We start from the raw sequence: 24580 nt of genomic DNA on the forward strand, positions 1-24580 counted from the left end.
ATTCAGTAACAGAACTGGGGGTTAAGGCAGATGGTGAAGCTCAAACAACTAATTTTTTATGTTTGAAATTCTTTATTTTTTTTGTCCTTTTTATTCTATATCTTTAATAAAAGGCTATAAAGATGTTTAAAACACTAGTGTTACCATGGAGCTGGACAGCCTGGGTTTGTGATCTCAACTCAAGCCAGGTTTGACTGTTAAGTGTTACAGACAGGATCACATTAACCCCTTAGCCTGGAACTCTCTGTATTCTGGTGTATTGACATGAGTACACTGGATGCTTTTTCCCCTGGAGTCACAGACTCTGCTGCTCCAGAACAGAATGAAGCTCTGGGTCACTGCTGCATACTGGTGTATGAACAGGGTAGTTCAAATCCCTCAAGATCAAGCAGATGACATTACAACTGTTGGATTCAGGTCACATTCACCACCTTTTCTCTACAGCTGTGAGAGCAAGATGCATGTTTTTATTAAGTGAATGTGAGGATTACTGAGTAAACACATGTCTTTCTTGCCTAAGGCTCTGATCAAAACCTGCAATATTTCTGTTATAAATCAGCCTGGAAGACTTGTCTTGCTGGACCTTTAGCATCAGGTGCTGACAGACTATGGAGTGAGTGTTTGACAAAGGAATGCTGTGTAAGGAAACCATGGATGCTGGATTAAAGACTGAAACTAGCCAGGATGGAAAAGCAAAGTTAGGAAAAACCTGAAATAGGACACAAACCTTCTATCAGAAACACCAGACCCTCACCCTCTGCAGCAAGCATTACTGTTTCTGAGGTGTCAGGAGGTGGTGCCTGAACCTATTTTAAGAGAGAAATTACTGCAATATGAGTATGAAATTTAAAACATGCTGGGGCATGACTATTTTGTGTATCTGGTGAGGAGGACCCTGTTCTTTTTTAAAGTGTCCCGAGTTAAAACCAGCAGCATAGTAGTGACATTCACAAGCTGAGTGATGAAACAGTTTTCTTGAAACTGGACATTTTGGAATATTCTTTGCCTATGAACTCTTAGGTGGTTGGTTATGATCACGGGTGTATGGTTACAGCACCATTTGCACTATGTCTTGTTACTGTGCTGCTACAGTCTTAAAATAATCTTAGAGATAACATTTGGGGTTTTATCTCCTTTTAATATTTGAGTGTATGTTCACCTTTTTCTAAACCTTTATTACAATAATGGAGAAGTTTAAAATTTGGATCAAGGTTTTAACTTTAATTCTGTTCTTTGAGTCATGGTGTATTTTAAATAGATGTAGGTATATTTGAACAGTCTGGCAATACCTTGATAACCAAAACCAATGTTTATGAAAGTATTTTTTTTTACAGATTTGTGATGCATAATGCATCTTCTTGTTAAAAGGTTAAGTAAAAGAAATACAGTGTTTATAAAGCATGGGCTATAAACTGGCTGTTAGATAAATCAGCGATTTGTAGGTTAATATTTGAATTTTTTTGACTTCAATGCCTCACTTTTAATATCTTTCAGGCTTCTTGATCCAAAGCTGACTTTATATTCTGAACGTGTGCAATTGTTTGCTGTAATCTCAAGAGAAGATAAGCATGACATCTGGTTCACACCTGTGGTTTTAGGGATAAGAGCATAGCTGCTTTATGTATTATTCAGGGCACTCTGTTGAAACTGCAAGGAATTTGACTCTTTGAGGCCCTTTGTCCCTAGGTTTTTATACTTACCTAAAGTAAACATGAAATATAGGATTTTTCTCTCAGTAGGTATTGAGCAGACTGTTTGTTCCAACCTATGCCTGCTGCCAGAAGGGGAATTAGTTATGCAGGTTAATTATCAGATTTATCTTAAAGACTTTACTCGTGTGACTCCCATATTTCATGATTTCCACCAAGGCATTTTTTGCTGTGGCAGAACAGTGCCAGGAGAGGTGAATGTACTGGTAAGAGGTGGAATAGTCTGGTTGGTTCTGTGTTGCAGGCAATCCCCTTCCTGCTCCCCACAGCCCCAGGCAGCATGGGGCATCTCTGTGTGACCTGACAAGGAGAGGCTGCAGCATTTCCAGTTTCCAAACAGGGTTCCAGGCACAACCCAAGTGTCTGGGGCTGGTGGAGACAACACTGGCAGAAAGCAGGAATTAATTTGGTTGGTGATTTCTACAGCCAAAGGCACCCATAGTCTGGGGAAAAGCCAGCAGCTGTCAGACTGAAACCCAGAAGTTACATGGTGCCCATTTACCAGGTGAGGTGTTCAAATGTGGGATGCTGATTCAGAAGAGATGCCTTCAGAAATATACAGCCTGGGGGGAAATCTGAGTTTCTGGGCTGAGACTAGATTTTATTATGAAAATGCAGAGTACAGGGAAGGGATGAAGCTGGCATGGAGCCTGTCTGAGCAGGGACACGAGTCCTACATGGAGTGTATACTAAAAACTGTACTGAACCAAAGCCAGTAAAATTTGGACTCAGATGCTAATCTGGTAGTGCTTCTGTGTTCATCAGGAGTCCAAAGTAGTTCAACATGGTTTTCTTTCAATATCAATGGGTCCTTGAGAAATGGGAAGTGTTAAAGCTGACAGTTCATCTTACATTGCATAAGGTGGTGCCATGAGCAAGCACCAGAGGAGTCTTGCCAGGGCATCTGGGGGCTCATACCAGCACATGAGCATGAGAGGGGGAGTTAGATTTGTGTTTCTGTTTCATAAGCATGGAAGAATAACTTTGACATCTAACAAAGGACAATTACAGAGTGGGTTTGCAAATGAGTTTGCAGATGTAGCAGCATGCAAGGTTTTAACGTTAAAGGCTTCACAATTTCTAGCACTTTAACCTCACCTCCATCAATTTTGTGCTTACATGAATATTTTGCTTCTTGCCGTGCTAAAGTCCAGGTCTTTTTTATTTGCTTGTGTAATAAAGAATCATGCCCTTAACAAGCTGGTACCATTAAGGTGGTGTATTAAGCTATTCTGTGTGTCTGTAAACAAAATTGCCAAGACAAGAAGTTTAGAAACTTTTTAACTTTGAACTTCACTTTCTGCTCTGGTAAAACAGTCAGAGGACAAAGGTAAAGAAAGCTAGAAAGTTAGAGACAGAGATATTACATGGAAGACACTGTGGAATCTGAGTAGCACCCCATGGTGAGGAAGGATTTCAGTCTGAGGTATTTTCAAGAGATTCTGACTTTTGGAAAGGATATAGTGTACTCACTGCTTGCATATTAAGGCCCTGTGAGAAACTTGAAGTAAAATACTGACATGAGGCAGTTGCACTGGAAAAATACCTCTTGTGTTCAAATAGGAGGTTTGTAGTGGACCTAATGCTGTCCCTGCAACCGAGAGCTGCAAGTGGCTACTGAGATATCTGATGCTAAGCACCCAGTTTATTTCATCTTTGGGATTACAATGGTTCCAGGGATATGTATTCTGCAAAATATGGGAAAGCCCATACTATCTTTGCTACTGAGCTCTCCAAGTAAACTCTTCTCATGAGCTTGTTCTGCTGTAACTGCCCATATACCTCACAGTTAATGAATAAAAATAACTCTGCAAGTGTACAGCCTGGAGGATTTCATATCCCCTCAGAGACAGGAACGGCCTTTCGCCCAGCAAAATGCTTCTGAAAACATGCCCCATCTGCTGTAGGGCTTTGAATCCAGAGATGCAACAAAACTATAAATATTTCAAAATTTGTTCTGAGGCATATGAAGATCATTAAGCCTCCTGGAAAAGCTTGCCTTATTCAGCTTAAAAAAAAATAAAAATAAAACCCAAAAAACAAAACAACACAAAAACCAACTAAACCACACAGGATGTTCTGAATTCCACAGTACAAAAAGAATAATTTGTGCTAAGATGTGAGCTCTCAGAGGAATGAATACTTGTGCTAGGGCATCTTTAAAGTGAATGCTATATGAAATTGTATTAATCACACATGCTAGAAAAAGTATGCTTTTGTAGGGTTTATTTTTAAAGTGCAGATCCTTTCTTTTCCCTGAAGAGTGCTGGAGTGATTTTGCTAGGAAATCCCAGCAGTTCTCTCCATTCTCGCAGCACTTCTTGATGCTTAAGAAAGTAAATGGATTCTTGAAAGATGAGCTGAGTATGGACAGTTAAGAGTATTTTGAAGTTTAAAACTCTTTATTCAGTAGCTTAGTTCTCCTTGTAGGAAGACTATGGGAAACAGATGAAGACAGCATATGAAACAGTCCCTTTTTGGTTGAGTTCAGAGCTATTCTGTTCATACAGTGAGTCTATCCCGCTTATTTTTAGTTTCTGTGGCTTTTGGTGCTTAGCCACTTCCTAAATTGCCTGTTTCAGTTTTTCAGCCCCACCAGCAGCCAAGTATTGCTTCTAATTTTTCCATTTGGACAGTTTTAGAAAGCAAAATTTGCCTCTTAAACGGGAGCCTCAGTGTTGCATGTTTCCACAAGCACGAGCTTGCTGTCTTGTTTGGAATATGCCACAGTTAGACAAAGCCACTGGGAGTGAAACTCAAAACTATTTCAGGAAACAAACCAAAAAGTCTCTGGCACAGCTTGGTAGCAGAGTTAAAGACCAGTGAAAGACCACAGCTGACCTCAAGAAGCCTGGGAAGATGCCCTTAGGCATCTGGATGCAGCACCTTGCAGTACACGTCTGCACCGAACACCTGTGACATCAGCTTTGTGTCAAAGATGAGCTGTTCAAAAGTTGCTGTGAGGATTAAGAGGCAATGTACTGTCTCCATGAGGTACATAGTGAGAAAATGAACAGCAATCCCAAAATTTTTTTCTCCAACACCACTCCAAATGGTGGTTATTTCACGTTTGTTCAATTGCTTGTCATTCTTCACGTTTATTTCCAGTCTTTCATCTTTTTCTTCATAAAATATCCAGGTAAGGAAAGGATGGGCAATGACTTTAGTTGACACATGAGGTAATGAGGCCCTGAAATGGGGAGTTTTATGCAAGACAGCAGAAACTCTCTGGTTGTCTGAGAAGATGAATCTTTTCAATCCAAGGTTGCTGCTTCCTTAACAAAAGATCTGATTTGTAAGAAATACTCCTACCCAAAAATCAGGATACAAAATTCACAAAATTACCTTGATTAGGAAAGATCTTTGAGATCCAACCATTAATCTAACCCTGGCAAGTCCTTAACTAAGCCATATCCCTAAGAACTGTGCCTATACCACTCCTAAATACCTCCAGGGATGGTGACTCCACCACTGCCTTGGACAGGTTGTTCCAATGCCAATACTGAGCTATTTCTCTCTCATTTGGTTTCATGGTCATCTTTATCTTCTCAGGAGGGAAGGAGCTTTGCATTTTCAAGTTTTTTCTCATAGCCATGAAGGCAGCAGCCATAGTGATTTTTAAATTGCAGTGAAGGTCTTGCAGAAATAGTTTCATTCCAGATCCTTGGACTCTAAGTGAAATACAGTATGGCAGAAACCCTCTGATGGTAGCGTATGAATGAGCAACACTGTGTGGTGTAATACTTTTCCTTTTTTTTAATTTTTACCTCCTCCTCTCCTTGGATTTCTTCCATCCCTTGGACATGTGGTTCACATCCTTTTTACAAGCTGACTGAACACCCTATTGTACACTTACCACCCACATTTCCAGAAAAAGAGCCTCCTAAATTTGTGAGTTTAGCAAGATGCTCTAATGGTTCTGGATCCACAGGTGTATTTACCACAAGATTAAGATATGTTAACATTTTCAACAGAAGAGAAAAGGAGGAAGGGTTCAAAAAAGCCTCCTGCTCATTATGCTTCAATTATTGTTTACATCTTAGTATTAAAGTGTTAGTATTACAATTTCCTGTGTTTGGAAGGAGGTCAGATATGAAACACGACTTGTAAAAAGGAGGAGGATCAGAAATGAGAGGCACTGCATGGATAGGTTAATAACCAAGCTTTATAATTCAGGGGTCTTGTGTGTTGTGAAAGGGAAGACTTACTGCTGATTTTTTGTTGGTTTTGAATGATAAGATTTTACTTCTGGTAGAGTGTTGCAATCTATGTTGTCATGGAAATTCTATTGAATTTATAGTTCCATTTATCCAAAACGATTTTCCAGACTTCATTTCATGGTGAATCATATGGCTGTTAGTCGGAGTACAAAGCAATTGCAAAAAAGTTTCATGTTACAGAAAGCGTAAACACTGAAACCATTGCTTTCATTTTATGGAATACAAATGAATGCAACGTGCAGCTTTTTAGCACCAAATACATCTTCACTGTGTAATGACTCTGTGGATATACATGAGATGTATTTTCTTCTTTGGGACAGGAGTGGGCCTAAAGGTTATTTATTTATGTCAGTAGAAATCAGGGATGTTTCTGGTTTGCCAGAGTATTTCTCTTTTAACATTTAGGACTTAATACCCAAGATACTGAGTGATGTGGCTGCTATTCAGCATTGAGCTGAAGCACAGGGCAATCCCACAAGCACTGAATCCTTGCTCCTACTGGGCTGTCACTGCACCACTCACAAGTTTAAATGCTGTTCAGAGTTAGGAACAGATCATGCAACAACTGCCAACTTTCAGGTTGAAAGCAGCTATGAAATTGCTTAGTCTTCACTTTTAACATAGATACACCTACTGTTTTGTTTGTAGACAGCAAAGCAGTAATTAATGCTTACTATTAAAAAAGATTAAAGAGAGATTTACCGTACTTCTGAGGCATGTGAATGTCGAAAGTGAGTTGAATTCTCTTATTTCACAGTATGATCTTCACTCTTCCTGTTGTTTCAACTCCTTTGATTTTTTTTTTCAGCCTAGCATTGTATTAATTATCAAGTTGCAATTACTTCAGGACAAAGACCCTGTCTTGACTCTTTGCTTTGCAATTTACCCAGCACACTTTTAGGCATTGTAAAATACTAAGTTATGACACTGAAAATACATCTCTGTACCTACCCAACTATAGTTAAAAATTCAGTGATGAATAATAGACAAGGGAGGAAAAACATGCCATTATCTGTTCCTGTTCAACTTTATCTTCTTAAAAGAATGCAGTATACTCTGTGTTATTACATCAAGCTTGAACTTGAAAACATCACGATTTGCCCTCCCCCTTTGCCTTTTATAAGCAGACTTGGAATATGTTATAACAGATAAGTTTCATGGGTTTTTAAAAGGGAATATAATGAGAAGTCAAACATCAGACTTTATTGCCCCAGTATACATCTCACACTCCAGTAAACACACAGACTGCAGGATGATTACTCTGAATTTTCAGTGCTACAGTGAAGATTACATTATTTCTGTAGAAAATTTTTATTCAAGCCAAATGGATCACATCATCCGGTTTGCTGGAAATCTATGCACATATTTAAAGCCAAAGTAAGTTGCATACAGGCTTTCAATTAAGAAAAATCATGTATGATTCATAATCTTAGCACAGAATTTGTTTTTGTGCAAGAGGTTTTAAATACAGCTGTAAAAGTGGCTGAGAATAATTTATTCTTACAATATAAGCAGCAGAGCTGCTAATTAAAAATTAGTATGTTCAGTGATTAGTTCCATCATTTAAAGCAGACGTTTCAAAATTTTTGTTTAGCCACTCTGCAAAGATTTGCAATCTACCTGCCATGCCTGTTGTTTTGCTTTTCTGAAAATACTCTCGGTCTCTAAAGCACTACATAATAAGCCACATAGCTGTGGTGTCTGTGTCTTGTTGCCTGATTCATCCAAAAATTGGCTGGCCTGTAATATTTTTTTTTCTCCCTAGTTTTAAATTGCACGGTAGTCCTTGGATTGCTGGAAGGAAATGAGCGGAAAGCTAATTCTGATGATCTTTTCCCTTCCACCAGAATTCCTGATGCTATTGAGTATTCTGTACTCCACATCTGTGACAGCACAATGAGCCTTTGTTCGTTTTTTAATCTGAAGAGAAATCTGCTGAAGGAGGTTGCACAGGGTGATAGCAGCCCAATTTAAAAGTCTCAATTATTTATTTTTAAAATACTTGGCATCTGTCTATGGAAAGTGTACTTGCCTGGTTTCCAGTCTCTTAGAATTGCTTTGAACTCACTCACATCTTCTGGGATCTATCAAATGCTCATTGTGGCTTTTCTCTCAGAAGTGCTGAATGAGTTTAGCCATGATAGTCTGCATTGGATATAAACTTTCTGTCTTTGTAGTGGGATAAGAGCACAAAGATGTCATGCACAGGAATGGTGATTTCTGTCTGGATGTCTGTCTTGCCAAGAAGAGGAGGAGCATTCAAGCAGAGAGCTGGAGCCCTTTATTTGTGGATGAGTGGTGGGGAGAAGTCATTCATTTGAAGCAGGCTCAGTTTTTGCAAGCCAGTGACATTTCATAAAAAGGATTTAGTCATTCAGAGGCAAATTGTACTTAATAAACTCAGAACTGATCACTGGTGGGCAGTATTTCTCAGTAAAACACATGCCTGTTCTGGACAGTCTGTCCTTACCAGTTCAGCATGGTGGCAGCTTGGTTTTAGTCAAAATCTCATAAGCACTGAGCAGGGCCTGTGTTTTGCCATCAGGTTTCTGTTGAGTTTGGAAGAACTTGTTTGAAGAAGGGTGTTTCTGCAGAGAACAGGTTGGGAGTTCTTGCCCTGTGGCCTGGTAGGAGCGTGGAGGCAAAGGCTGGGGAGTTGCTCAGGTGTTGGAGCTGTGGGGTGTATTCATCTGTGCAAGTGTTGTCAGCTGGAAAAAGGCTTGAAGTGCTTGGGAATTGTAATGACTGGACATTGGATCTTTCTGGACAGAAGAAACTAGAAAACATGACATGGTTTTATAGGGTAGCTGGCAATTATCTCCTGGGTTATGGCAGGGTGAGGATTTTCTCTCTAATCCTCTGTTTTAAGGCACTGGTAACAGTCTGAAGATTTTCCCCTTTAGTGAGATTTTTTTCAGGCTTAATCTGTGCCATACAGCAAATATCTCTCAAGTTTAAGTGAAAACAATTCTGTTCTTTTACGGTGTGAAGAGTGTCAAAGAATAAGGTTTATCCATTAAAAGCAAACTTACCCTCTCTCAGTTTCTGTAGCTGCAGTAGCTCTTGGTATCATTTTAGAGTGGGGAGAGTTTTCCTGCAAGAAAAGTGCCTTTGTGTCACTAGGGATGGTTTGTTTCAGCTTAGCCTTATCAAAATAATGAAAATTTCAAGTTACTTGGACACAATGGGGTTTTTTTATGGTAGATCTTTACAGGGTACATGCAAGCATACTGCTGTGTTGCACATCTGAGATTATGGAATTCCACGTAAGCCTTTCTCAGCCTTATTATTTGTAATGGGGCTAGATATGGAAGGCTCATAAATCTAATATACTGTGTCATCAAGAACAGGACTCTTGTGCCATCTGGGATCCGTGCCTCTGAGAAGGCTATTTGGGGTACTGTCAGCAGGGATGTATGGACCAGAGCATTCTGACTGCAGACACTGTCACACTGTAGAAACTACAAAGGGTATTTCAGGCTTTCCCATTGCTAAGGGATTCAGAGCCTTTCAAAATGTATTTTTAAAAAAAATTGGAAAATAGAAGTGTGAAATAACATTTAAAAATGTTAAAATAATGATGCTGAGGTCAGGCAGTGCCACAGTTCAGGTTGGATTTGCAAGTTTGGATGATGATCTGTTTCACAAACAACATTTTGTAATAATACACACATTTTCTTTAGCTTAAATACCCTTCTGTTGCATTCTGTACTACTACTTTGTATGTACTAGGCAGAGATAGTAGAAGTCATTTATATGCAAAATACATTGTATATACTAATTATATAATAAGGAGTAATAATGAAAATTTTCTGGCATGTTTAGACGGCTTAAGTATGCAGTTAAATTAATTTTATGGTTAACTGTCTTATTCTTGATTTGTACATAAAGAACATTATGTCGTCCATAGAAAACAGCAAATTAAATATCTACTAATATATGCATTCAAGATTATGTATGATATATATAAAAGCAAAAATGCATTAGCTGTGTTTACATTTTATTGTAAGTTGGGGGAAAACAGGTGAGACTATTATGCAAGAGAACAATATGTGATCAAGGAATTAGAAAATTGTGGTAATACCCAGGCTCAGCAGTGTCCAGGTGTGGTTTTATGAGCAGCCTGAACCATGCAGCTTTGAGGATGTAACTTTACCATCTTCTTAACATTATTTTGGCAGTGTATGCCTGTATAAATTATATAACAGCAATTCCTGGGAGATTCTACTGCTAAAATGTTCCTTCTAGCTTTATGAACACATGAGAAAGCCACTGTATGACAGATTATGGTAATTTTTCATACAAGACAGTTCCCCTTGACTTGATGGATGCAGAGAGAGGAACCACACTCTCTGGAAAAACACCAGAGAGCAGTGGGAAAACGTTTCAATGTGTATGGTAATCAGGGTGGAGTGGGGTTCTTGATTAGTCTGTGAAATTTCACTGCTGAGACAAGGGATCTGAATTAAGCTCTTTTTTACCAAAGCCCTTTGCACTGCTTTCCAAAAGTGTATTGTAAAAATTAATTTCTTTAAAGTGCCCTGAGCAAAATTGATACAAAATGATTTTGGCATATGCTGAACTCACTCAGTGATACTTTTCTTCATAAATTCCAATGAGGACTGTATAGTGAAGCGTTTTATATCAGGTATACCTACTTTTAGACTTTATTTTAAAGGAGAATAAAATGTAATTTGTGAGTGGTTTGTGAGCTTATATCTGTGCTGGCTAAATTGAGGTTTAAACAATTCTACCTGAAACAAACTGTTTCTAATTTTTACATCAATGAATGGCTGTACCTCAGTCTGCATCTGTTCAAAGCATGAGTTGTCAGAACCTGGAGGCACCACCAGCTTTGTGAGATATTGCCAGCATATGTGAATGTGTGCTGTGAATACATTGGGAATAGGAAGGCCAAAATAGGGGAAGAAAATTGCTTTCAAATTTTATGAAGCTGGAGTGAGTGCCAGACATTTTTTTCATTTTTTTGTGAGCCATTTGGAGTGTGGTCTTATTTTATCATCCAGCTCAAAAAAAAAAGTACCTCTACCTCTGAAAAGGCTGTTCTTCATCTTGGCCTTTTCTCTGTACAGTGATGCCTGATCAGATGTGTAGGTTCTTTGCCAGTATTATACACTACAGCCAATATATATATACAGACAGGAGCCTGGGAAATCAGTGAACATGAATAGGAACTTGTTTGAGCAAGACAAAAGGGTATCATCTCATCTAGCAATACACAAAATTTCAGAATATGGGAAAAACACTTGCATTTGGGAGTATGTTAGGATTTGTCATGCAGCAGGATCTTGGAAAACCTCAAACAGCCCCAAAGACACCAGCAGGGCATTTGCCTGCAGGCAGACTTGCAGGAGGGTCAGAGCAGCAGCGTGTGGGGATGCACGGACAGTCTTAGTTAGACCTCATGTCTGCACATGTACTGTGTGGCTATTTCATGTCACCTAATAATGCTGTAAAACAGAAAACATCAGGTTAACGGGCAGGAGAAGCAGGAATGAATGCACAGATTTAGACAAGAGGCCAGTGCCAGAGAAGCCTGATGGGTACGTTCCTGTTTCATAGCCAGGAACAGGGTTTTATTCCTGAGTCAGTGTCCATGAGTGAACACAGACAACTGCCTTGCAGTAATGTTGCCCCCCACGGACATGCCAGGGCTGATTTGGATTGTGAAATTCACCAGGGGGGATCCCTGAATGGCCCCAAGAGCAGCTGCTGCAAAGTCCAGTTCTTGGGCTTGGCTGTTCCCATCAGACAGATGTTTTTAATTTATGACATGTAAAGTGCACACAGAGCAAATGTTACCAATACTGAATTTATTCCATGAAAATGCACACACCTGCATGGTGTTATGTTGAGAAGGGAGTGCTGCATGTTTTGGATGTAAACCAAATGCTCCTTTGGAGCAGATCATGGCTGATGCAGACAGACTAACATTAGGGGCTTCTTGTGGGATGGAGAGGTTGAAAACTGCTGGGGCTGCAGCAGTGTCTTAGGGTGGGAGGCAGAAGTGGGAGCTCAGCTACTGTGGTAAATGGAACAAGAACCAAGGGGGAAATGAGCACTAGTGCCTATGGGGCTCTGTGAGTTGCCCTTGTTGGTGCCATCCGAGTGTTACAGAAAGGAAGGATTGTTCAGCAGCAGAGGGTTTGAAGAAAGCTGGTCCTCAGTCTTCCTGTGTTTGTGAGGCATTTGTTGTTTCAGGGAAATTGTTATTCTCACCTGCTTTCACTCTAAGTTTGCCCAGTTATTAATATTTATTGTTTGTCCCAAAATGACATCAAAATATCTGGTTTTGTCTCACTTTTACTTTTTGCCGAGTACTAATGCTTTGGAAATAAAAGTCATGAAATTTAACTAAGTCAGGGAGAAGTCTGACCCTAACTGATAGTCCTGAATATCAGAGGCTCATAAAAATGCATTGCTATAGAGACAGACTTTTATCTTACAAATTGCTTTAGGAGTAAAGGAATAACTCTAAATGTTGAAATCCTTTTCCAAAATGCTCTATGGTTTTTGAGATAAATATGTTTAGCACATTTAACAGAGTAGGAGATGAGCCTGCAATGAGCAATGAAGAGATCCTGGCAGAAAGCATAAAGTTTACCATCTAAACAGCCTGGCCATACTGTTTATCCTTGGGTTTGTTATTAAAATGCATTGCTTTGACTCTCTTCCCTGGTTACTGTCCCAGTAGGGCAGTCATGCTATTAATCAAGATGCTCGTTAAACAATATTGTTCAACAGAATTTCTTTATCTCAGGTTCGTAATACTGGGTTTATATAACAATGTGCATGCATTACCTCATTTGAAAGTTGTATGAATCAACACTAATGTGATTTTGTTGTTGTTTTTAATTTTTACAGATGCAGATTTACTTCTACAATCCTGATGACTTTGACAGTTTTGGAACAGCAGTTCTAGAAAACAGGGTAGTAGGAGCCATGGCCGTGTTTTTTCAAGTAAGTTTAAACAAGAGCTATATCCATAAACCAAAACATACACCAAGTACTGTTTAATTCACTGAATTGTTTCAAGCTTAATGGACACATCTGTTTTCTTGTTCCCGCCTGTCTTAAGTGAAAAATGTTTCGTATTGTCTATGTGTGATTTAAAATGTAAATAAGTATATTTAGAAATGTAATGAAAAATTTGGCATGAATTGTTCCGACTTTATGGCTACTTTACAGATGCAGATTGGAGAACACATTTATCATGGAACTTCACTGCTGAAGCATATTGCTGGGGTCCCTGGAATAACAAACCAGCTTGAATTGGTTCTGTTCAGAGTAAACTTAAAATTCAAACATAGGTTGAGGGAAAATTAATCAATAAGTTTCATCAATCTTATCTGCAGCGGCTTCTTCTAAATTGTCATAGTAACAAGTTCTTGAAGGGATCAGGTTTCCAAATGAGAGAATTTATGCACCCTCAGGAGCCTGACTGCTGGGTTTGCTCATTTGTTGGTTTGACACGCTCAAAAACTGCTGCATGAGGTAGAGACTGCTGCCTGCCATGGCTGGAGGCTGGAGCTGCATGGCAGGGGTGTTCAGCAGTGTGGGCTTTTTGTCATGTTGCATCAGCAACTGAGTTTTTCCTTCCTGACTGGAGGGTGAGTTGAACAGAGTGAGCTGGAGCAACTCCATAGCACCACAGGGTGGGAAGTAGCTAATGAAGATTTTGAAATGTCTCAAGGTGTTGCTTTTTCGAAAGAGAGGAAAGAATGGAGGGAAGAGAATGTGAAAACGCTGGTTCTCTGTAAGGATTCACACTGGTTTTTACAGTGGAAGAAAATGATCTTACTGTTATCTTTGTGAAGCCAGATAAAAAAGAATATGCAAGTACCTATATGTAAAAACCTCCCTTTTTTCTTGTGATGTTAGACTGACAAACCTGACTCTCCAGCTCAAATTAAGTCTTTTTCCATGTTGCTGATTTTGATCAAATGCTTTGATAAGGAGAAGAGGACAGATCCTTGTATTGCATAAATCGCTGTAACTGCTGACATCAGGCTAGTGGAAGTAGACATGCTAAATTCATCACTGCAATTCTGAGCCCTTCTACAGCATTTCATGTTGGAATAGGGTTGGAGGAGCTGTGATAATTTATAGTGGCATAGCAGGATGATTCCCCAGACTTTTTAATCTTGATGTGCTTTGGGAAGCATTGGGCAAATTGAATTTGGCTTTTACGAGACAGAAGTTTAGGAACAGACCAACCCAAGGCATTGTCACTGGATCTGGACCAGACTGCAGAGCTGCACACTTTGTGTGTGCTGGGTCAGGAGCGTGTGCCATGGAGTGCTGTACATGGAATGGCATCATCTGCCTGGAATGTGATTGCTAAATTACCCTGATGTGCTTCACATTAGCTATGTGAAGCACTGCCCCACGTCGCACCATCTCCTAGTCTGGATGTGACATTTGTTCCATAAACCCTGTTTTAAGAGGATCTTAAAATTGTAGTGGGACTGTTGTTCATATTCCCCTCCTGCAGAGCCAGGTGTTGCACTTACTGCGAATCCCACTTTGCACAATTCTGAGGGAGCCATTAAACTCACTAAAAATAACCTAAAGTGGGCTGTAATGCTGTTTAAAAAAACATCTTTGATTATAAGAGACCTCAGGCTCTTTAGGACCACAGCCGAGTGTTGTGGTCCCCTCAGGGAAGCAGAAATCTATACTTTTCATCATTTCTAGCCCTGCAGGCCACAGGACATTAGGCTGTAAAGTCTGGATGATGGTGCAGCTGGGCTCCTTTGCTCCAGGAGCCGTGAAATCTGAAGGCATTACTGATAAACACTCTGTTTGCTCCCAGAGAGTAGGGGTAAGGTAATACTTTGGCAAAGTGACCCAGGGACAACCTGTTTTGCAATTGCAAGGAAAGGATTTTCTGGTTTTGGTATGTTTTTTTCCTTGCCTTTGGGTGGAAATGATAATTCAGTGGCGTGCCATTAAGCTTCTGAGTGTATCAGTTCTTCCTTCTGGGTAGCTCTGTTCTGAGGAAGATTTGTAGAGCCAAACTTCCAGAGTTTGTTCCACTGAGCTTGAGTTTTTGTACATAGGGTTAATAGATTCATTAGTGGTGAAAAGCCTTTGCAGATCCCTGCTGCGTTTGACCATTTTAATTTCCTCAGCTGTGTATGGTGTGGTGGAGGTGGCAGAGCATGACTTTGAAAAACCTTTACAGACAGTTTAATTCACAAATACTCAGTGTTCCTCTAGCTTTGCTTCCCTGGGCACGGTGTGGGTGAGCTTACCATGGCTAGCATTTCATGCAGCTTATTTAAAAGTTGCCTTTTGAAACTGATTTTTAGTAACTTTTGAATGTAATGTTCCTAAGACACCCGTTGCCACATTTTGATTGTCAGATTTGGCTAGTAAAGAACTAATTTTATAGTTTGTCATTTTCCAGAGCTGTAGTCTCATCTCTAACTCATTGGTCTAGAGCACAGATTTAAAAAATATACTGTTTTTTTACAAATACATTAGAGAACTGAATTGTGAATGTTTTTCTATGTAAATATCTTAACAGAGGAATTATTGGATAGATTTGCCATTAAGTCAAGTCTTGGATTTTTGCTAATGTGCTAATGCTGTGTTGGAATGAATGTGTGCTGCACGTACTGAATTTATAGGCTGGCAGGTGTTTTTTGTTTGACTGATGTTCCCAAATGTTCCTTTGAAAATCAGATTTTGCAGTGAGTGAACATTATACTGAACTATATAATTATTGGTGAAACATTAAATAATTAAGAACCCTCTTTCCTCCTGTTTAAATAATTTAACTTGGGCTGTATAAGGATTGTCCTTATTGAATTCACTGTTTCAAGGGCAATTTCCAGGTAAAGTACCTTGGTTCCAAACTTGGATAATTGAAGCATTTGCAACTTTGTTGTAATTGCTAATTAAATCTGTGCTTTCCTTATTGCTTTCATTGTAAACTGTTGATAAACTCTATTTCTGTTTGCATGCTGCAGGTCAATTGACCTGACAAAAACAAATTAATAGTTAAAATCAGGAAACCATTCTTGCATATACAAACTGCTATAATTGCTCATCTCCATATTTCATTGTGGATAGACACTTGGAGATTCTCGCATTAAAAAAGCACTGTGGGGACTCTAGAGCAGGTACTCTTAATTTGCAAATAAGATGAGCTGGCCTGAAATCTCTCACTGTGTTCTGAAAGCTGAGGTTTGCATTGTGGTACAAATTGTAAAGTGAACGGATATGATGAGGAAAAGGGCCCCGTGATGCTTGGTCCCATTTCTGTCTATAGCATCACTTCAAGCATCATGCTGGGGTTTGCTGTGTGTCAGGCACAAAGGCAAGTGCAGCTGAAAATTCCTGGAGTCTTGTCCTGTGGCTGTGTATTTGGGGCAGAATGAGATGCAAAAAAACCTGAACAGCAAACTGATAAAATCTTGTGCCGTGCTGTAGCGTTTCCTTCCAGATCCTCTCATCTTTGCTGAGGCCACAGTGAGTAACAGTAGCAGGAGCAAAGTGACTTTAGGAACCTCTGATCTTTTGAGTTAGAATTATTTTAAAAGCTGTGCAGCTGGAAAAAGCTGAAGAGGCAAAAAGGAATTCCAGCCTGCTGGGCTCAGATATATGATTATTAAAGCCCATAAACGTGTTTCACTGGGGGTGAGAGAACTAATGGGAAAAATGGCTTTTTCTTCAAGTGGGAATGTCTATGGAAAAACAGTCATTATGTTTCAAGAGGGAGAATGGATCAGAGTATTAAGCAGCAATGTAAGTCAAAAAACTCCTTTTTTCTTGTTAGAAATCTCACTTGTTAATTTAGGAATAATCCAAATATTCTGTAGCTGCATCAGGTAATGACAATGATTTCTCTTTGGCTCCTGACACAGGAGAAAACAATATGACATTTTTGGGGTAACTCAGTGTTGCTCTAAGTGAAACTAGTGCTAGAGAAAGATATTTAACTTCAAATATTTATTACCTCTCTCCAGCAGTATCATCTTGGTCTGCAGTAAAGCCAAGCACTTCAGTCTCAATTTAAATGCTCCTAACTTGAATGGTTGGTACACGTTCTTAATTTCAGCTCCCATAAGGTTCAACTTGTACTTAATGATATTGTGACTCTAGGCCTCCATTAATTGTCAGGTTGAGTCAGTTTTGAAAAAACCAGGAGGTGAAGGGAAGGCCCAGATCTCTGACTGGTTCCTGAGTTATCCGTTCCTATATGTACATGCAATACATACTTACAAGTCACATTTAAGATGAGTAGTTACTTGGATTAAAGACATCCAGCCATATTTCATGGATCTGTTTTAGCCATCTAACAATATAATTCATTGCACACTTCACTACTTGCTTTATTAAAGCCAAACTTAAATGTGTTCAAAACAAACATACTGCTTTTGCATTTGAAATATTCATCTTCTGGGCCTGCGGTAGATTCATTACAGCAGAGAATACTTCATTCCTTGATTACAGCTGTGAAAAGACACAATACTGATTCCCTAAGCACTCATCAAATATTTGATAGCTCAGAAATTCAGAAGGAGGTGATGGAATTCTTGTTCCTACAGGGAGAGCATATAAATCTATTTTATTATTTGCTAAGAAAACCATCAGTGATTAGTTACTGTGTCTCAGGTACTCCAACAAATCATCTCTAAAGAAGTTAGAGTAAAACTGAATTTTAAAATAACTTTTAGCAATGCTTTCATCATTAAAATTATCTTCATAATGATGAGTGATGTTGTTACCTCGATCACTCAAGAGCTTTAGCAGTGCAGGGCTCGATTTTTAAGGGTAATTAGGTACTTGGCAGCAAATATGCAACTAACAGTATTTTCAAAAATACAAAGGATTAAAATCAAGGAGTTTACTGATCTGAGATGCCATTCTTAATTCTCTTTTTCAGTATTAATATTTTTACAGTTGTTGAAAATAATACTGTGTAGCACTTAAACTGTATTATTTGCATGTAGCTGTCTTTATATCTGTTATTAACTCATGTATGCAGAGATTTGCTCTTCAGTAAAACAATCAGTAACTGTGGCCTTGCTTTTGTAAGATTTTTGGTAGTAACTCTTGATGGGCTTTATGAATACAATCAATAGTTTACTTTTCACAGAGTCCTAAAGGAACAAGACAGAATGATTCAGTGGATCACTGTCAGAGTTATTGAGTATTTGGCATGAATACGCTTTTCTAATGTATATTTCTCAAATAACAGAATTAAGCTTTTAACTTCCCTTAGAACCCCTCTCACCCCCCTTCTTCCCTTTTGTTAACACTTTCATGTGTTTTACATGATATCCAAATAAATTCAGTGAATAATTGCTTTAAATACAGGAGCTATTGAGAGACCATATCAGGTCTCTTGCCTGGATTCCTGGCAATTCCCTAATTCCACCTCTCCCTTGCTATAATGCTGTTTGGAAGTCTGAGGAAAACTATCTTGATTTTGAAAATGAGACGGGAGAGCAAAGGTGTGCAGTTTTCCTGAAACATTATATCCACCTACATGAAGCATTATCGGTGCTTCAGTGTTTAGGCAATGTCTTGAAGGTGATTTGCAGTAGTTCAAATAAGATGTAGCATCATTAACATGCAGGGCATCATTGAGAGTCATTGAGAGGCTTTTCATTTATTTTAATAGACTGCAGATACATGTAAAGACCTTAAAATTAAATTACAGTATTAATTCTTTTAATGGTTACATTAGAACCCATGGTGTTTTATTAATAGGAGCTCATGAGTAATAAAACTGTTATTATTGATTAGTAGTATTATTTAGTAATTAGTATAGGTATTTTTTTTATTATCTTCATAAGACAAAAATGTGTGCAGGCTAAAGCTACTTACTCAGTCCCTCTGGAAGGTATGTATTTGTCAAAGTGTGTATCTATTTACCAGTAACCCTCCATGCAATAGAAGACAAGCAAAGCAAATTGAAATAAGTTCTTAGTCACTGAAGTCCAGTTCCTTAGCATGTTTTTAATGTTGCATTAATGTTGCTGTAACTATTAATTGTTACTAATAAAAGCAGTACTAGGGCCTTTAAGTAGTTGTAGTATAATAATAAGATAAAGCAGCTACTCTGACCCATAATGTATGAGCAATTGAGAGTAGGAAGGTATTGACAATACAGTAAATACACTACAGAGAGTGCATTTTTTCTGAGAAACAATTTGTGCATGTCATGATGTAAGACGAAGCATCTCTGGAGCAGAAAAGGGTTCTGATTTGCCAGTAAATAAATGAAGGTAAAATAATCAAAATACAAAAGTGATTTTGAGTCATGGAGAATTTCACTATAAAATCAAGACAGCTTCATAAAGTCTGTTGGATTTGGATTGAGTTCAGTATGTGAATGGCACTGAACAGCCTCCAAAGGTGGCCTCTTTAGAGAAAACATTCAACTTTGAGTACCTAACAGTGACTATTACTACTCATGGAAAGACTTGCCCTGAAATACTTTTGACTGGACATTGAGTTTGGGTACAAGACAAAAATTCATGGCAAGTGTCTGTTTCTAAAAAATATATTCTACCTTTCAATTGAAGAAAAAAAAATCAAGTAAGGCCAAAATGCAGATTTTTATTTCAACTTCTGTTTAAAATTTCTTTGGGAAATATGAATATTTTTGAATATTTTATGTAAAAGAAGAAAGAAAGAGGAGAACAGATGGGGAATAGCTCTATGAATTTAAAAAAAAAAAAGTATGTAAGTATGTAAAGTTTTGATTTTGGTGATTATGACTTTCAAGTGCTTAACAATTAGGCTTTAACATTTTCTGAACCATACCTTTGTTCCAGTTTACCATGTTTCATATGTTGTTTAATAGTGAAATTGCTGCTTACAGCATGAATTAAAAACAAAATAAAGGGTTTTCATCCTTTGCTTCAGTACATAAATGAGTAGGCTGCCTCTCAAGAGGACTAAGCAAGCAATTCCTGATGAAGTCTTGAGTTTAATAGAGAAGCTTCAAAAAATCTTTAGCAGCAGAGCAAGATGCTGTCGTGAGATGGAAACAGCATCATCCTTTTCTTGCAGATCATTGCTCAAAGTAGGGCAGAGAAGCTCATAAGGAAGCAGCAGGAGTGAGCCCTGGGACTTCACCAAGCAAAAGCCATGAGTGTTTTGGGGAGCAGAAGGAGACAGGAAAGGGGACAGGGCTGGGCTGTGATGATGTTTGTCAATCCCATGCTGCTGGGCTCAAGAAATGAGGACTTTATCAGTGAGCTGGATTGCAATGGAGAAACACTGGCTCTTTCACCATTTTTTTTAACAGATAGTCCTCAGTCCTCCAGATTTCCTGTCCACTGACAACAGCACTGACCTGCACCTTTGCTGCAGAGCCTGGGCATCTGGTAATCCCTTACTTCAAATCCCATACAAACACAAGCAAAGTTTCCCTGGATTTTCAGGGTACCATGGATTCAGGCTTTCATATTCTCTCGGCTGTACGTTCCTTGTGGCTTATCCATGAGGAAGAGCCCATGGGGCTGAACCTGTAAGACTGCAAAAAAGCAGCTGTGGTCACCCAGCAGCCTGAACATCCTGAGCAAGTCTGCCTGCAGGAGGGAGGTACAAATGCAGGAGTGAAAGCAGGGCTGGATTTGGAGGGAGACAGACTGACAGGGAGGCTGAAACAGATCGTTCTTGGAAGCAAACACATCGTTCTGCTTCTGCTTGCATGTGTTCTGCCAAGAGGCATTTGCAGTCTCTAGATCATGATGGCTGCAACCTGCTGTGTTGAAACTTTTCTATCCACAGGCTGACTGTGCAGTGTAGAAAGATGATCTACCTTATGTGCACTTATCTTCTTCAGTGCCCAAGCAAGCATCTTCCTTCCCCTTCCTCTCTTCAGCTCTATGGACTTGTTCAGGGTAGTTTTCAATAAGGCAGAAGAGCAGGGAGCCAGATTTTATGTCAGACATCCTCCAAAGTGCAATACTTTCAATTAAAGTCTTTTTGACAGGTAGAGTTTTAAAGGCTGTGGGCTGTACAGAAAGCAGTGCCATGCAGTTCTTTTACAGTGCAGAGTGGAATACCAGAATGCACAGGAGAGTCTTTGACTTTTGGTTTTGATCTCAGATATATCTAGAGAAATGCAGCTTCCAAAGTGTCTGAAAATACTCTAACTGAAGGTAAAAATTAGATGGTTTTCTTCTTGTTTGCTTCTGCGTTTGCTTGGGGGGTTTTTTTCTTGGGGGGGGGTTTGTTTTGTTTTCCCCAAATGCACTGTAAATGCTTTCTTCACTGGAAAGTCTAAGATCAGAACTCAGACCTTGTGTTGTTGCTACTCTGGTTTGGATGTAGTAGCAAGGAGGGTGGGTAGCAATGGAGAAGGGTTATTGAGTGGCTTTTCCTTTTTGTGATAAATTATGGTCTGTTGCTTTTATTTATTTAATAGAAGCATCAGAATTATTGATTCTAGGAAGGAAGTGTAAACTTTCTTGCTGTTAAGAGGACTTGGACTGAAGTTGCAAAACTACAAATTTGAAAAATACTCTGTATATTTTATGGAGTCTTTTCTCAATATCATAGAATCATAGAATCATAGAATCATAGAATTAGCTGGGTTGGAAGGGACCTCAGAGATCATCGAGTCCAACCCTTGAACCACCGTTGCGGTTGCTAGACCATGGCACTGAGTGCCACATCCAGTCTCTTTTTAAATATCTCCAGGGACGGAGAATCCACCACTTCAGTGGGCAGCCCATTCCAATGACGGATCACTCTTTCCGTAAAGAAATTCTTTCTAATATCTAACCTAAACTTCCCCTGGCACAACTTAAGTCCATGCCCTCTTGTCTTGTTGAAAGTCGTTTGGTAAAAGAGCCCAACCCCCCCCTGGCTCCAACCTCCTTTCAGGTAGTTGTAGAGAGCGATGAGGTCTCCCCTGAGCCGCCTCTTCTTTAGGCTGAACAACCCCAGTTCTCTCAGCCTCTCCTCGTAGGGTCTATGCTCGAGTCCCTTCACCAGCCTGGTTGCCCTCCTTTGGACCTGCTCCAGGACCTCGATATCCTTCCTGAACTGGGGGGCCCAGAACTGGACACAGTACTCCAGGTGTGGCCTCACGAGGGCTGAGTACAGGGGCAGAATCACTTCCTTGGACCTGCTGGCAATGCTGTTCCGGATACAGGCCAGGATGCCATTGGCTTTCTTGGCCACCTGGGCACACTGCTGGCTCATGTTCAGCTTCTTGTCGATCCAGACTCCCAGGTCCTTTTCTGCCTGGCTGCTCTCCAGCCACTCTGTCCCCAGCCTGTAGCGCTGCATGGGGTTGTTGTGGCCAAAGTGCAGGACCCGGCACTTGGCCGTGTTAAACCTCATCCCGTTGGAATCAGCCCAACTCTCCAGTCTGTCCAGGTCCCTCTGCAATATCTTGAGGTGTCTGCAGCAATCGTTAGTGAGAGCTGGTTGTATGCATTGCTTGGGGAATAGATCTCTGCACTCTTCTAGTTTGATGTTCATCAAAATGTCACAATCACTGTCATCTTACAGCATCATGAATGTTTGTGACTTGTGGGTTTTTTGCTTTCCCGATGCTTCTTAATTGATTAATGTATTACAATTAATCCCATTAATCCCAAGTGGGATGCCATTATTAATTTGCTGCATTAAATTACATACCAATTTGCTGGCCTTATTTCTCATAATTGTCCTCTTATATTCTAGTATTTTTATTTTAATAACTTGCCCTAAGAACTTCATCAGTATGGGTTTCTGTGTATTTTTGCCTCACTTTCCTTAGTGTTCAGAAGTGGAGTTAGTTTAGGAATATTTATAGTGTCTAATGTCAGCATGTTGAACACAGTAATTTACTTCTCCGTGATTTAAAAATAACCTATCTTAAAAAAAATAAATAAAAAAAAAAATCACTTTTGTAGCCATGACACAAAATTGATAGGAAAATGTCTTGTGGAGTTTTCATTACCAGTCTCCTGAAAATGATACTTAGATGCCTAATATGTAAAAATTACAGTTGTCAGTCTGTAATCTCACCCCCTCTGTGGTTCAGGACAATTGATACTCGGGAAATCTGCTGATTATAACCATTAGACTAAGAAACAAATTAGTTCTGTAACTACAGTAAAGCTTTTTGCATTTTACTCTGGTGTGCTTTGTTGATGCACCAGTTTTATCATGTTACCAAACATGACAAAAGCAGACCTGGAACTAGATGTCAGGAGAGCTGGTTCGAAGTGGAGGGACACCCATTATTCTTTAGGAGAGGGATAGCAGCTCATTGTGGAGTCTCTATTTGTGTCTTTTAACACTGAGAAACCTGGTCTGTCTTCTTTGCTTCAAGTACCTTTTCTTTGGTGCAAGTACCCTGTGATAGCAACAACTGCTTAATCTCCATCCCTCTTACATGTTCCAAATGTGGTGCATTTTGACTTGACCTTTTTTGTTTCAGAAGAAGAGGAGAAAGAGAAGGTGGAAATAAAGCACCTATTTTTTTCTATCCAGGTCTTCAGAAAGATTTGCTAGGATTGTTCTTAGATACAGAATCAGAAGAAATGCTAAGCTACACGTTCTTTCCTTTCTCCTCTCTCCCAAGCGCAGCAGATATCTGTGAAAACAGTCCTTGTTTTCTCCCTGTTGTTAAACATCTAGTCTGGATTCTAGGAAGAGGGGTTTTTTAATTCTTTATTGCATGTTGTCTGCCCCTTTTTATAATTTAATTCCTTTTTGTGCAAAAAACATCCTCTGTATGTTATATCCAAGACTTATACCTCATTGTTCACTCAGAGGATTAACCAAGTATGTTACCTGTGATTCACATTCATGGGTTGTAGCTAGGAAAATATGGTATTTCGGTCTGGAAACTCCAGCTCTTCCATCCACATGTTGCCCAGTCCTGCAGGACATTGCATAGGGTTTGTGTAACCCTTAGGAAAATTACCCTTGTTGTCATCCTCTGTATATTCCATGAAAATGTAGTCTTTGTATGTCCCCAGCTACCAGTTAGAGTTATGGCACAGTTTAACTGAAGGTGAGCACAGGATCTACTCATAAAGCATTGCCTAGTTTCACTTTGTACCTTAAAAGAGAAAAGTCTGAATGTATAAGTTAGATTGGTAAAACTGGGGCTTCCTTTGCCTTTAGATCTTCTGGCACAGATGAAAAAGTTATCAAGTTTAAGCTGTTCTGCCTGAAGAATTATTACTGTAGTTCTCAGATATAACAGTGCCAAATTTCTCTGAATATTGGAATAATAAACAATGGAAGTTTCAGGCAGGATTTCCTGGGTAGCATACCAAGTGTTCTTGAAAACCTTCTCGGACAGCAGCTAATACATTTTTAATACAAATAAAACATAATTCTTTAGTCTCGTTTCAGTTTGATCCCTAAGGTAGTAGAAGTACACCAAGTATGCATAATTTATGTATTTGTTTGAAGTGTTTACCCAGATACTCCATTGACAAAGACACTTTCTGCTAATAGGTTGCTGGAAGATGTAGGAATCACTCAGGGCTCATGTTGTACAAAGAAATGGAACATGTCATTTTTATACTATCAATGAAGTGGTTATGTGGTCATCCGAATTCTGGCTTCATCTGCACTGCCCACTCTGTCCATCCTTAGCCAAGTAACAAAACCAGTCCAGCTGAAATGTCAGGGTGTGTTTCCCGGATC

The 24580-nt window shown here is 39.3% G+C and overlaps 1 protein-coding gene across 1 annotated transcript in view; it reads left to right on the plus strand.

Annotated features, from left to right (window-relative positions):
- PTPRG (protein tyrosine phosphatase receptor type G) overlaps window positions 1-24580 on the plus strand; it is a 392351-nt gene that overhangs the window by 243596 nt on the left and 124175 nt on the right. The window contains 1 exon segment of the mRNA XM_030458295.1: window positions 12815-12910. Within this exon segment, the coding sequence (XP_030314155.1) occupies window positions 12815-12910 (96 nt within the window).

Source organism: Calypte anna, chromosome 12 (genome assembly GCF_003957555.1).
Source record: "Calypte anna isolate BGI_N300 chromosome 12, bCalAnn1_v1.p, whole genome shotgun sequence".
Taxonomy (NCBI): domain Eukaryota; kingdom Metazoa; phylum Chordata; class Aves; order Apodiformes; family Trochilidae; genus Calypte; species Calypte anna.